Source organism: Schistocerca gregaria, chromosome 2 (genome assembly GCF_023897955.1).
Source record: "Schistocerca gregaria isolate iqSchGreg1 chromosome 2, iqSchGreg1.2, whole genome shotgun sequence".
NCBI classification, from domain to species: Eukaryota; Metazoa; Arthropoda; class Insecta; order Orthoptera; family Acrididae; genus Schistocerca; species Schistocerca gregaria.
The window spans coordinates 572968036-572984136 of NC_064921.1; the positions used below are offsets into that span (position 1 = coordinate 572968036).

At 41.6% G+C, this 16101-nt stretch overlaps 1 protein-coding gene across 1 annotated transcript in view; it reads right to left on the bottom strand.

Annotated features, from left to right (window-relative positions):
* Positions 1–16101, bottom strand: part of LOC126335879 (uncharacterized) — a 148897-nt gene that overhangs the window by 73435 nt on the left and 59361 nt on the right. The window contains exon 3 of the mRNA XM_049999349.1: positions 15826–15982. Within this exon, the coding sequence (XP_049855306.1) occupies positions 15826–15982 (157 nt within the window). The remainder of the gene's footprint in view (positions 1–15825; positions 15983–16101) is intronic.

Consider the following 16101-nt stretch of genomic DNA (forward strand, 5'->3'; position numbering starts at 1 on the left):
AGCCCCTGCATATCAGCAACACTGACTGGTAATTACCAGCTGCTATTAGAGCCAACCAACAGGCCACAGCAGGGACACCAACGAGCTCGACCACTGACGCACAAACAAACTGCCAACATTACCTTACACTGTGCTTCCGATATATGACCTATCGGACACAAAAACAATAATAAACCTAACTGTTGCAGGTTGCAGACGCTGAATGAGGACTCTACACCAGCACCCAGCACCAGCCTTTGAGCAACACAACATCAGGGAGTTTACATGCATGATACTCACTACTAACAAAGCCTATCCTTACACGACCTATTGTAGGCAGCAAGACATCCGCTACTGCTCTTACCACTCGATCTAACTATAGCAAAGTTTTTTTTCCCTTGGCTCTTGCCTTGGCACTTTTTTTCCTCTGCCCTTCAAACCACTACCCTTCTTTCGATTTTGACCCAATCTATCTCCAGATGAGCGCGTATTAATGGTTAATCTTAACCAGACGTTGCAGTACTCACATCCAGTGACACCTCACTTTAGTGAATACTAACCCTTATGCAGAGATGGCAGTAGACCTAAAAGAGTATCACCAGTAGACAGTTAACAGGAACAACTTGCAGGTGAGATACAAAACCTCAGTGAGGCATATTCTCAAATTCAGGAGATGCAATCCAAAGTCAATGCATCACTAAAAATGGTGACAGATGCAGTCAGCGAGCTGTAAGACATGTGCAAAAACTTACATGCAGAAGCACAAAAGTTATGTCTAGGAGTAGACCAGTTAAGTTTAGAGTCAAAATTTGCCAACAACCAGAGAGAGAAGTTATGTGATGATGTAAAGGGAATAACTGAAAAGCTGAAGCCTGGATGCTGAATAAGGGCAGCACCCTTACTGAAAAGATAGTGCCAGAGTGCAAAATTTATGTAGATACTGCAGAAGAAGCTCTAAAAGAGGATTAAAGTCAACTCTTAGCTAAAATAGATTCAGCTTTAAAGATAGTAGAGGAATGGTTACGAGGCAGTATTACTAAAACTACTGACATTTCAAAACAACATTTGACAGAAAACAAACCCAAGTTTTTAGAAAAGTTTGATACTTTCACTGGATGCCCACAACAGGGGGCTAGCCCATCAAAGGAAAATGGCAAAGATTGCAGAATGCAGCAACACTTGCTGGCAGCTGTAAGTGTCAAGCAATCACAGTTTCCATGCGCTATGTCACTAACAAACATAAAAACTCCTGTCACTGACAGTGTGACATGTTTGTCAACATTACTTGCAGATGAGGGATTACTTAGGCATCAACAATTCCCAAGATTTACCTCTGAAGGGAAAAGAACACATCCTGTAGTCTTTATTAGAGCATTTCAAAATGTTTTACCTTGTACCTGGACCAAAGCCCAGAAAATTTGATTTGTTGTTGGATACACACAGGGTGGTGTTCTGCTATGAGCTACAGACATGGTGGAACATTGCCACTACTATGAACAGTTTGAGAGAGCCTTTATGGATAAATATTGGTCTGAGGCTGTACAAGAGAGGCTCAGACGTGAAGTATTCAACCCAGCTCCATTCAATAGCAAGTATGGAAGCTTAGGGGCTATTTTGAAAAATATTTGAATAAAACCAGATACTCGACTAACCCGGTATCTCAAGTAGACGTGCTGAAAATTTTAAAGAGCCGTCTTCCTGCCCACATAGGGAAAAACTCATTACCATCATGGAACATGACACTGAATGTTTTCTATCTGTACTGGACTCAATAGATTTGATATACAAAGAGAAACCAGTATAACCCAGACCGATAGCGCCTCAGAGATTTACAGACCAACAAGTTAAACAATGGATTCATAGTATAACACAGATAGCAACCTTATCCCACATAGACCTATGGTAATGGTAATGGTAATCATAACAGCAATGGAGAAAGCCATAAATTCAAAGTTAGATATAAAAGAAATGGGCAAAAATTTAGCAAAACACCTACAACAGGTGAATAGTGTATGGCCAGCCTGTACAATATGTATAGACACAAGCTACTGGCAATAATCAGCCAATCACTTGGCAAATGCAAAACAATACAAGACAACTGAATAACACACAGACAGCAGAATTTGGCCAGCAAAGTAATGTAGATATGCTGAATAATGTGGAGAGGCAAAGAGAATTTCAGTTGAGAGCCTGTCAGGACACTAATTGCCATAATCAAACACCAACTGTCCAAATAGTGGAAGTTATGACTAACTCAGAGACTGATGCCACCGGGATGCTGGAAAAACTTGAACCAGTCATGGTAGGCCCCTGTTCTGTGACCTTGGAGGAGAGTGGGGGCACGAGCTTGAGTGACACTTGCTTTATCAGATATGATAATGGTAGTGATGTGAGAGATGATATATATCAAAGTAATGAGGGTATGCAGAAAAACTAGACTGGGGACAAGGTACAAGCTACTATTAAAACCAAAATATTTGACCTTGATGTCCCCATTGTGCTTGACACAGCTGCTACAACCAATTTTATGTCACATATATTCTTTCAAGAATTGAAGAAACGTGGGTGTATACCCACAATGCCAGTGCAAAATTACAAGGTACAATGTGCCACTGGTCAGAAATCAAAAGGAGTCACAAAACAAGCCTTAATTCCCATACAATTATGGCAGTTTTCTGTATGATGCATTTTTTTGATAATAGATAAATTAATATTTGATTGTTTAATCAGTATGGAACCATCTAGGACATACCAAATACAAATTGATGTAGGAAAAGGTCAATGTCATTTCACTGTTGGTGGCAGCCATAAAATGTGCAGTAAATTCTGCACTTCCTTGCTCTTTCCACAGTTCAAACAAATGCATAAACTTGTCGCAAAGGAAAGGCTGTTGAAAATGAAAGTACATGATTGGTAAAAGTGGACTGTACTTAGACACTAAATTGTGAGACACAGTTACAGATGCATATGCAGTGCTTCGCGGGCATGGCCTGTCTTCCCTGTCATGGTCAGTTCTGGCCGTACATTGTATGGACAGCTGGATAGAAAAAATTATTACCTGCAGTGAGCGTTTGGTTGCTGCTGCGGCCTTGTGGCATGTTGCACCAATACAGAACATTCCACTCACCTAATTTATATAAAATACACAAATACAAATAATTGAATGCAGCAAAAGTTACACCAAACAAACAAGGAAATAAAATGATTGAAGAAATCATGTCCACTGTAAACAAAAGAAACACTTCAGTTAGTAATTTAATAGTTAAGTGCACTAGAGCCTCTATTTCCTGTGGAACAACACAGATCTTTGACAGTGGTTGTTTATAAGTTCCCATTGCTGTATGCACTGAAACAAGTCATACCTTTCCATCAGGACCAGGGTGTATACCAACAATGACCCCAGACTGCCAAACAAGGGAAGGCAAATTTTCTTCTTTCACGAGAACCAATGTACCTGGGTGTAGATTGTCCTTTGTTAATAACCATTTAGTTCTCTGTTGTAGTTGTGATAGGTAGTCCTTTGACCACCATTTCCAGATGTGCTGCTTGCACTGCTGGATGAACTGCCATCGTGACAACCTGGATGATGGCTCTGAAAGCAAGCCTGGCTCTGGGATAGTTGTTAAGGGTTCACCAATAAGGAAATGGCCTGGAGTAATGTATGAGAATTCATCTGGGTTGTCAGGAAGTTAATTTGTGTTAGAAGTGTGTATAATTCTACAAATGTCTGCATTTGGCTTTCCACGACTCTTCAAATGTGTCTTGATGAATTTTATGCCTGCTTCCCACAGACTGCCAAAATGTGGGACACGAGGTGGGATAAAATGCCAGTGTATACCATTCTGCGATGCATAGTTCTGGATTTGGATTGTGTGAAACTGGCAGCTGAACAGTAATGCAGTTCACTCAGCTCATTTCCTACCAAAAAATGTTTTTGTCAGAGAGAAGACACTAAAGTGGGGTGTCAGTGATGCTGTTATTGCTTTTAATGATGGCAACATTGGTAAGGTAAAAGTTCTACAGGATATGGGAATTAATTTTGGAGCAAACTGCATCAGAGAACTTGAACAGATGGACAAGGTTCGCATTGATAAAGCAGAGTATGCAACACAGTTGGCCTCTAAGGCATCCAGAAAGAAGAAAAAACTTGGAAAAAGATCAAGAGGATGACATACGATATGGTGCAGTGTGCTTATGAGTGACTAAAAATAAAAAAATTAAGCATATATTACATGAGTTACAGTCTTTTGAAACTTTAGAAGCCATTCCTGAAAATTTACATTTTCTTTTGCATTTTTCCCTAAATCTCAGAGAACACTTGCAGTAGAGTATTCAAATTTTCAGAGAGTAATAACATACATATCCTGAGTGTACTAAACTAAAAGAAGAACATAATGTTATGCACAATTAAAATTATTTAGGGTAACATATAAAAAAGTACACAAAATTTTAACCGCATAATTTAAAAATTATATTCTGAAAGCAGTGGCTGAAATGCAATTATTATAGTTCAGGAGACTCACAACATACAGTGTAATGTCTTGTAAAAGTTTCATGTCAATGGCTGCAATGGTTCCTGAAATACAGGGAAACCAAGTCACTAAATTTAACATTGTCGGGATAGGGCGTTCCAACTTCCAAAACTCACCTGTTCTCGAAAACCAAAGAAATAATCAAGCTTGGTGACTTTGATGTAAATTTCCTTCCTTGTAATAATAACAGAACAGATTTTGGGTATGTGATGGGCTCTTTTAATCTGAGGGCAGTTGTTAGCTTTTCCAAAGGAGTGACAAAGGACTGCACAAGTCTGTTTGACAATATCTTTGGAGACAATAACAGAATTGATAACATATTTGTAACATAAGTGGTAATGACCTTTCTGACCATGATGGACTGCTCTTAAAATACATGATGTAAGCTCTGCTAACAAGAGTAGTTTAATCATTAGATCTTTTAGACTAATCAACAGTGAGAATCTTCAAACTTTCAGCACACTTTTGCAGCAGTTAGAATGGAACACAGCATATAAGGCTAAAATGTCAATGATAAATTTAGTCTATTCCTGAATGAAATTTTTCTCTTTCTGAAGCTGTATTTCCTAAGAGAATTTCGAAAAGTACCAACCAGACTGATTACAGGACACAATTGTTCACAAAGGGAACTGAAACATCCTTTAAAACAAAGAGAATGCTTTATGTTTCATTCATAAATTCTAACAAACCCCAGGATATGGACCACTACAAATTATACTGTAGCATCATAAAGAAGGTGTGGGAACATAAGCATCACTGGCAAGAGAAAGTGACTCACAGTCTTATCTCTGACATTGGACAGTAGCAGTTGAGTGACTTGAGTGTGTTATGTTGTGTATCCTTATATGCAGCAAGTTCCTATAAAATAAAGTATATTTGTATTCTGTACCACTGTGTTGTCTATCATTTGCTATCACTATGCACCAGAGTTTCACATTGGTGACCTCAAACTTTGAGTGAATGATAAAATAGTGCAAATTTGTGTTGTGACATTGTGGACATCACACCCCCATTGTGGTTACACTGACCACAAATTTCGACATCTTGCACCCTTCACTATTGACAAACATGAGCAGTGTTCTGTATGTTGCCAAACTCATAAAAAGTGACAGTGACACTTCTCACAATGCAGCCTCATTGCAAATTGCAGGGTCTCAAAAATGCAATGCAATTGACAATCTGCTTATTGACTTTGTTACAGTCTCTACCAGTGTAATGTCTACCCGTTCATTTCATCAGTATTTCCATGGCCTGGATTACTGATCCGTGATAGCCACCTTTGGCCAGTATCATATGCACTGGACACGAGTCCACTTGATACACATGTCATCTCATCTGTGCCAAGAAGTAGGCTGCCTGTCCTCTGGTCCATGCACCCATATGCATTACTGTCCACTGTCCATGCACAGTTCTCCCCATGCGGTGTGGCTGTATTTCGACCTCATTACTGAAGCAGGCAACTACTTCATGGCTCAAATTACTGCCATTTCATACAAACAACCTACACCTGTTGTTTATGATTGTCAAAAGCACATTAACCTCCAACACTATCATCATGGATGACATGAAGTACATCACTCTACTCACCTGCCTTGGCATCGAAACTGATGTTATCTATGATATCATCCTGGCACCACCATCTATGGACAAGTATGGGACTGCCAAAACAATGCACTTTGATGCCTCTCTCAGTCTCCCAAAGAGCAGCTACACAAGGCAATTTACAATGAACGTTTACAGGATGGGACCAATTCCAAATTGTGGTGGCATCATTGCAGTAAATCTTTGAATCATGTTCAATGAGGTGCTGTGGACAATCTGGATCACCAAGCTCCCATCCCAATTGCAGATGACTTTACTCACCACTAGTAACCAACCTCTGAACACCTGCCTGCCCTTTGCTAACTGCATATTTGCCATTTCTTGACATGGGCACTGCATCACCCAAAGCTGCCAACCATGGCATGGATATGTGCACTGCACTGCCATGTGTGTGACCTCCTGTAGCCACTGACAGTCACTGAGTGCTCCTGGCCCCACTCATACTGATGTCTCAGTGGCCACAACATGGCATTAGATGAGTATGTGCCAAGCAAGTTCGTAAGAGATTGAAAAGAGCCACCATGGTACAACAACTGAGTTAGAAAACTGCTGCAGAAGCAAAGGGAACTTCACAGCAAACATAAACATAGCCAAAGCCTTGCAGACAAACAAAAAATACGCAAGTGAAATGTTGTATGAGGACGGCTATGCAGAGGGGTTCAATGTATTCGAAAGTAAAGTTTATGTACTGACTTGGCAGAAAATCCTAAGAAATTTTGGTCTTATGTCAAAGCGGTAGGTGGATCAAAACAAAATGTCCAGACACTCTGTGACCAAAATGGTACTGAAACAGAGGATGACAGACTAAAGGCTGAAATACTAAATGTCTTTTTCCAAAGCTGTTTCACAGAAGAAGAGTGCACTGTAGTTCCTTCTCTAGTTTGTTGCACAGATGCCAAAATGGTAGATATCAAAATAGATGACAGAGGGATAGAAAAACAATTAAAATCTCTCAAAAGCAGAAAGGTCGTTGGACCTGGTGGGATACCAGTTTGATTTTACACAGAGTACGTGAAGGAACCTGCCCCCCTTCTTGCAGCAGTGTACTGTAGGTCTCTAGAAGAGCGTAGCATTCCAAAGGATTGGAAAAGGGCACAGGTCATCCCCGTTTTCAAGAAGGGACGTCGAACAGATGTGCAGAACTATAGACCTATATCTCTAACGTCAATCAGTTGTAGAATTTTGGAACAAGTATTATGTTTAAGTATAATGACTTTTCTGGAGTCTAGAAATCTACTCTGTAGAAATCAGCATGGGTTTCAAAAAAGATGATCATGTGAAACCCAGCTCACCCTATTCCTCCACAAGACTCAGAGGGCCATAGACATGGGTTCCCAGGTAGATGCCATGTTTTTTGACTTCCACAAGGCATTCAGTACTGTTCCCCACAGTCATTTAATGAACAAAGTAAGAGCATATGGACTATCAGACCAGTTGTGTGATTGGATTGAAGAGTTCCTAGATAACAGAATGCAGCATGTAATTCTCAATGGAGAGAAGTCTTCCAAAGTAAGAGAGATTTCGGTGTGGCACAGGGGAGTATCGTAGGACCATTGCTGTTCACAATATACATAAATGACTTTGTGGATAACATCGGGAGTTCACTGAGGCTTTTTGCGGATTATGCTGTAGTATATCGAGAGGTTATAACAGTGGAAAATTGTACTGAAATGCAGGAGGATCTGCAACAATTTGACGCATGGTGCAGGGAATGGCAATTTAATCTCAATGTAGAGAAGTGTAATGTGCTGCGAATACATAGAAAGAAAGATCCTTTATCATTTAGCTATAATATAGCAGGTCAGCAACTGGAAGCAATTAATTCTATAAATTATCTGGAAGTAGGCATTAGGAGTGATTTAAAATGGAATGATCATATAAAGTTGATCGTTGGTAAAGCAGTTGCCAGACTGAGATTCATTGGAAGAATCCTAAGGAAAAGCAATCCGAAAACAAAGGAAGTAGGTTACAGTACACTTGATCGCCCACTGCTTGAATATTGCTCACTAGTGTGGGATCCGTACCAGATAGGATTGATAGAAGAGATAGAGAAGATCCTGCTAAGAACAGTGCACTTTGTTACTGGATGATTTACTAATCACAAAAGTGTTACGGAGATGATAGATAAACTCCAGTGGAAGACTCTGCAGCAGTGACACTCAGTAGCTCGGTACGGGCTTTTGTTGAAGTTTCGAGAACATACCTTCACCGAGGAGTCAAGCAGTATATTGCTCCCTCCTAGGTATTTCTTGTTAAGAGACCATGAGGATAAAATCAGAGAGATCAGAGCAACCACAGAAAGGCATACCAACAATCTTTCTTTACACGAACAATACGAGACTGGAATAGAAGGGAGAACCAATAGAGGTACTCAAAGTACCCTCTGCCACACACCGTCATGTGGCTTGTGGAGTATGGATATAGATGTAGATGTAGATGATTACAAAACAAACTCAGCTCCAGCTGTCATTCCTGGTACATCGGCACCTGTGCACATGCAGTCTCGCCTCTACTGATGTCACACCAACTTTGGCAATATTATGCACTTCTGTTGTCAACTATGTGATTACACAAACTCACATATTCCACAAGAGGTGCTCCCAAGCTGTGAATGATGTGTAAGCTGCCTCAACAGACACAAAGTCACTGCCTCCCAGCTGGCTTCTGATGTTGCTCTGAACAACCATCTGTACATCTTTGACTGTATATAAGAAGACTATGCTTCCTGGTCACCACACAATAGTACATACAACAGTGCTGGACTGTAGTGACAGTTTACTACATGTCTGTCAACAGTATATGGACATGCAAGAGACACTCACCTCTGACAGAACAATGTGTCCCTATTCAGCCTCATGCAGGCAGCACAGGCAGAACTCACTGAGGCCAGCTCCACACTTGAGCGCCTCCATTCCCCATCTATTGCCTATGCTTATAGACCAGCACCTGTCATCTGACAACTCACGTCACCTAATGCAGCCACCCCCACTTCACCATTTACCCAGGTCAGTACACCAACTGTCATTTACTCCATGCCCACTCCTTTGCCACCTAATGTCATCTGTGCTGTGTTTGTGCTACTTCCACTCACTTCCCCCACCCCCCATGCCCATACCAGGCAGTACCAGCAGTGTCATGTCTGTGCCAGTGCAATGTGCCACCTGCCACTCCACATCTGCATCTGTGCAGGATAGCCTCTCCTGCACTGCAGCTACGCCTATGCAGTACACCATTGTCTGTGCTGTGACAGCATTTGCACCTAGAGCTGTTTACCATGCCATGACCAGACACTCATAGCTCATTGTGTGTGCCGTGTATGTGTATGTACCGGCCTTGCCTGGGTAGCCCAATTCCAGTCTGCAGCTGCCATCTGCCACACTACATCCAATCTACTGTAGCTCGCTAACCACACTGTGCATGTGCAGACTACCACCTTGCTCAGGCAATCCAGCTCCAGCCTACAGCTGACATCTGATGTCATTTCTGCTTCTTGGCACACTGACTTTCACATGGCCTGCACTGAAAAACTCTCAGCCATTGGCTCTACCCTGCATGATCATTTTATCAAGTCAGCCATCAACAATGACACAGTGGCACCTGGCCCACCAGTTTGTCAGCACACCAGATGTCTAACCTCTGACTGCCTCCACATGATGAAGGCAGCAATAGATAGGATGTTATAAGCTGGCATAATTTGTCCACCAAATAACAGCTGGGCCTACCAATCCACCTTATTCCTAAGAAGGATGATTCAGCCAGACTTTGGATGGACTATCATTGCTTGAATGCTCTCACAATCATGGATGATTACCTGATCCCTAATCTCCAAACCTTGACACACTAACTCGCTGGTGCTAAAGCTTAGCATAGTTGACTGTAAGAAGGCATATCTGTAGATATACACCAATGTACAAAGATGATGTCCACAAGACTATTATAACCACATTTTGGATTAAGTTCCTTTTTACATCTTATGGATTAAAAAATGCTGCATGAACTTGGCAATGCTTCCTAGATAGCCTACTTTCTAAATTTTCTTTTTGTTATCCATATCATGATGATATCCTAATTTTTTTGCCAGACATGGATTCACACTCTGCCCACTTGGAGCAAGTTCTCAGTGCTGTTGAAGTGATTAACCCTGACAAATGTCAACTCAATCAGGCACAAGTTACCTTCTTATGTCACATTGTTAATGCTTCCAACATTTGCCCAACTCCAGAGCACACTGAGCTGATTCATAATCTACCCCCACCATCCGACTACCATGCATTCTGCTGTTTTCTTGGGACTGTCAGTTTCTGTCGGCGTCACGTGCCCCACACCTATGCCCTTCAGGAACCCTTAACAAAGGCAAAAATATAACCAGTCACAGGAAGCATATGTGGACTGACTGCAAACAAGCAGTGCACCTTCCACATCATCTAGGACAATCTGGTTCAGGCAGCTACCTAAGCTCACTTGATTCCAGAAGCTTCCCTGTCCATCACTGCTGATGCTAGCAGTTTAGCAATAAGAGCCATCATTCAGCAAGAATCAACAGCTTTAATCAACCCTTCCACTTCTTATCCCATAAGCTGAACAAGGTACAATGTATGTGGTTGGCTTACAACTGAAAGCTTATGACCATTTAGAAGGCTGTGCAGTATTTCAGAGAAGATATTGAAGCCCCCCCCCTCCCCCTTACCATTTACATGGACTACCAGCCCACCCAAGGACAAGTAATTGCTGACTGCTTGTCATGCATCAATGCCTTCTCAGCCATGTTCAACTTCAACAGGCTCATACTGGCTCAGCAGAATGATCCTCAGGCACAGGACCTCTTAAACAATGCCTCCTCCACCCTACTCATTGAGCCAAAGTTTATCCCCTGTTCAACCCACTCTGTCCTCTGCAACATGCCCCAGTAATTCACACACTCACTTGTCCCACACCAGTTCTGCAGAATTATTTTGGACCTGTTTTGCAACTTTGCTCAGCCTGATGTCAAACCTGCTACTTACCTTATAACTGAGCAGTACATTTGACCTCATGTTAAGCGAGACTGCAAGTTATGGACAAGGGCCTGTGTACCATGCCAATGATGTAAAACCAGCTGGCACACTAGCCCCCATGAGGCACATTTCGGATACCAAAGGGATGCTTTTGGTGCATTCATGTGGACCTGGTCAGGCCCCTTCCCCCATCCAGCAACCCACTCTCCATTGTTGACCAGCTAACATGCTGTCCAAAAGCTACCCCCATCCAAGACATCACTGCTGAAACAGTTGCTCTCATGTCAAACGGGTTAATGTGTTTTGGCTGCCCTGCCTCCATAACATTGGCCCAAGTAGACAATTTGAGTCCTCGCTGTTTACTGAACTCTTTGATGTACACAGTATTACCCATTACAGAACCACCACCTACTACCTCGAGTTAATGGGATTGTTGAAAGGTGGCATCACACCCTAAAGGCTACTCTTATGTGCCACAGGGGTGAGTGGTCCAGTGCACTCCCACAGATGCTGCTGGATGTCTGCACAGTACTTAAATAAGACCTCAATGCCTCACTAGCTGAGACTTTATATAGAGAGACACTAACCCTCCCCAGTGATTTAGGCTCATCCAACCATCCTCCTACCACCAACCTCACTTCCTGCCTTGGTTGACAGCATCCAGTGACACACTGCGAAACCTTCATGTTCCTTCCCCCCCCCCCCCCCTCCCCCATACCTCTCCTATAATGTTAGTCTCCAGAGACCTAGGCACTTGCAACCATGTCATGCTGCAGGATGGTACTGTCCATGCTGCACTCCAGCCCCCATTCTTAGGCCCACATTGAATTCTCCAATGCAGCCGCAACACCTATAACATTTTGCTTAATGGCAAGCCAGTCAGAGTCTCCATCAACTGACTCAAACCTGCCTGGTATCTCATGAATGAGCCCTCAATACAGACTATATCCTCAAGGGGGCTTCCCCTCACACACACAACCCTCTTTCCCCTGTGACTGTGTCTCCACTTTTCCAGCCACTATTTGACATCTGCTGCTTCTGCATGGAGCATCAAGACAAGGATCTGGTAGTCACAGGACCCACAATGACTGCACTGCCTCAGCTGAATCTCTAGTGAAGCTGATAACATTGACCCCACAACTCCCCTTGCACATTTCACCGATGGTGGTCATCTGGACATCTCCACAACTCACCTGCCCTCTCCAGGTAGAGAGCTCATCACAAACCCACCCAACTCACACATACAAGAAGATACATCTCCCCCATCTCCCCCTCCCACTCTCACCCACATGGATAATGCCATCCAAGCACCCACCTATTAAGCATTATGTTATGTGTCCTTGTATGTATTGAGTTTCTATAAAATAAAGTAAGTTGTGTACTACACACCACTGTTTGTCTATCATTCACTATCACTACACACCAGTTTCACAAATGTAATTAAAAAATACTAGAGCATACTTATCAGATCCGAAATTGACAACTCAAATAATAAAATGAAAACTACTAGGAAGATGGTCAAAAGAGAGACAGGAAAAATTTGAGAAGATGCAGGCAGAATTGAAGTGTGCCATAAAGGAAGCATGTTAGATGAAGGTGACATAGATGCCAATATTTTCAACAACCGTTTTTTCACAGAAGTTGATCAAATTGGTTGTAAAGAATCTATTGTTGAACCCAAGAACCTTATTCAAAAAGCAGTACAGAGCAAAATTAGTCAGATGCATGTACCTTGTACTATAACTGATGAGTTCGAAAAAGTAACAAGCCAAATGAGAAATAAAAATTCCACTAGTGTGTATATTATATCTATGAAAGTACTGAAGCACTGTTGCAAATTTATTCTTGAAGTTGTCCACTACACATTCAATGAGTCTATAAATCAAGGTAGTGTTCCTAATAGACTCAATCATGCATTTGTTAAGACACTGTTCAAAAAAGTGATAAAGCTAAGGTTTCCAGCTACCAGCCAGTTTCATTTGCTAAAATCATAGAGAACCTTATGTTCAAGAGAATCATGAATCATCTTAATAAAAGAATCCAAAGGGATATTTCAACTGAACACATCATTTTCTCATTTGTCAACCAACTCCTCATATCAATAAACAAAAAAAGTCATCATTTAGAATCTTTTGCATTCTGTCTAATGAATTCAGCTATGTAGGTTACAAAATTGTATTTAAAAAGGCTGAGCACTATGGTTTATATGGTAAAGCAGGGAAGTGGATCAAATCATATCTAGATGACAGAAGGCAGAAGGTAGTACTGAATAATTCTGCAATGGCATATACCTGCTCTGACGGAAGCACAATGAAGTGTGGAGTATTATAGGGCTTGGTGCTTGGTACCATACTTTTTCTAATCTTAATCAATGATCTGTCAAGGTGTATAACACAGAGAGCACACTTCACCCTAATCACAGATGACACAACGATTATGATAGAGAAAATACCAAACTGCAGTCTAGAGAACTCCACAACAACTAATCTCATCGGCACCACATAAGTAGATGTGAAAGTATCTTAGACTTTAATCACTAGTGTTACATCCATTATTAAACTGGAGACTATCAACTGAAAAAATTTCAGTGTATGAGACTTCTATTCCATGTGCACCTCTGAGGACTCATATTGGCACAACCAGGTTAGTACCATCACACTTTGACTCCTTCCATATCCCTGAAGGCTCTTCATCCTATTGGTGTCTACAGATCATGGTGAATGAATAAATGAGTGTGGGAGTAAATGTTTGCTGAGACTGTTGTCACTATGTGCAGCTGTTTAGACCTGTCTACAACACATTCCAGAACCTACACCATATATTACCGCTATTACATGCTTCCAGACAGTGATCACTCACTTCCTCTGTATTATGTCTTTTGCAGAGACTGAACAAACCACCAGGTAAATGAACAAATGTGCTTAGTTATACTGAAAAAAGGACACCACACCACCTTTCATTTCATTAGCATAAACATTGTGATACAGGGAGTTTCAAAAATGACCGGTATATTTGAAACGGCAATAAAAACTAAACGAGCAGTGATAGAAATACACCGTTTGTTGCAATATGCTTGGGACAACAGTACATTTTCAGGGAGACAAACTTTCGAAATTACAGTAGTTACAATTGTCAACAACAGATGGCGCTGCGGTCTGGGAAACTTTATAGTACGATATTTTCCACATATCCACCATGCCTAGCAATAATATGGTGTAGTCTCTGAATGAAATTACCCGAAACCTTTGACAACGTGTCTGGCGGAATGGCTTCACATGCAGATGAGATGTACTGCTTCAGCTGTTCAATTGTTTCTGGATTCTGGCGGTACACCTGGTCTTTCAAGTGTCCCCACAGAAAGAAGTCACAGGGGTTCATGTCTGGCGAATAGGGAGGCCATAGTCCAAAGCAATCACACGATCATCGAAATATTCATTCAGGAAATTAAAGACGTCTGCTGTGCGATGTGGCCAGGCACCATCTTCCATAAACTGCGAGTTGTTCGCAGTGTCGTCTAAGGCAGTTTGTACCGCCACAAATTCACGAAGAATGTCCAGATAGCTTGATGCAGTAATCTTTTCAGATCTGAAAAATGGGCCAATGATTCCTTTGGAAGAAATGGCGGCCCAGACCAGTACTTTTTGAGGATGCAGGGACGATGGGACTGCAACATGGGGCTTTTCGGTTCCCCATATGCGCCAGTTCTATTTATTGATGAAGCCATCCAGGTAAAAATAAGCTTCATCAGTAAACCAAATACTGCCCACATGCGTATCGCCGTCATCAATCCTGTGCCCTATATCGTTAGCGAATATCTCTCGTGCAGCAATGGTAGCGGCGTTGAGGGGTTGCCGCGTTTGAATTTTGTATGGATAGAGGTGTAAACTCTGGCACATGAGATGATACGTGGATGTTGGCGTCATTTGGACCTCAGCTGCAACAAGGCGAACGGAAACCCGAGGCTGCTGTTGGATCACCTGCTGCACTAGCTGCGCATTGCCCTCTGTGGTTGCCATACCCGGTTGCCCTACCTTTATAGCACGTTCATCCGTCATGTTCCCAGTCCGTTGAAATTTTTCAAACAGATCCTTTATTGTATCGCTTTTTGGTCCTTTGGTTACATTAAACCTCCGTTGAAAACTTCGTCTTGTTGCAACAACACTGTGTTCTAGGCGGTGGAATTCCAACACCAGAAAATCCTCTGTTCTAAGGAATAAACCATGTTGTCCACAGCACACTTGCACGTTGTGAACAGCACACGCTTACATCAGAAAGACGATGTACAGGATGGCGCACCCACAGACTGCGTTGTCTTCTATATCTTTCACATCACTTGCAGCGCCATCTGTTGTTGAAAATTGTAACTACTGTAATTTCGAAGTTTGCCCGCCTGAAAATGTACTGTTGTCCCAAGCATATTGCAACAAACAGTGTATTTCTATCACTGCTCATTTAGTTTTTATTGCCGTTTCAAATATACCGGTCATTTATGAAACACCCTGTATTTGTCCCTTGCAAAGCTCTGTAATGGAAATTATTAACATAGAAAAAACCAAACAATGAGAACAGTTTATCAACATTCACATTATTATTAGTTGCCTTCATACCTCAAAACCTGAAAGTCTGTGATGTTTTCTAAAAAGTGAAATGTATTACAATTTTAACATCCAAAAATAGGATAAAAGTTGACTACAACATTACTAATTTTTCTGCCTTACCAAACCCATAACAGCTCCCTAGAGTTTCTGTGACAGACATAAATTCTCCATGTTTTACCAAATCATCAAATTCTTTTTGGGACACAAAATGGTAATACACCCCATCAATTTCATTAGGTTCTTTTGGTCTTGTAGTATGACTGACACCCACTCTCACCTGCAGAATAAAGAAATAATTTTCAAAATTCAGAAATAGGTGCCATTAGCTCAAATATGGATTAGAAATGTGTAAGTGCATTTGGATGCAGTAAGCAGAGGGCAATGAAGGATGGCGGG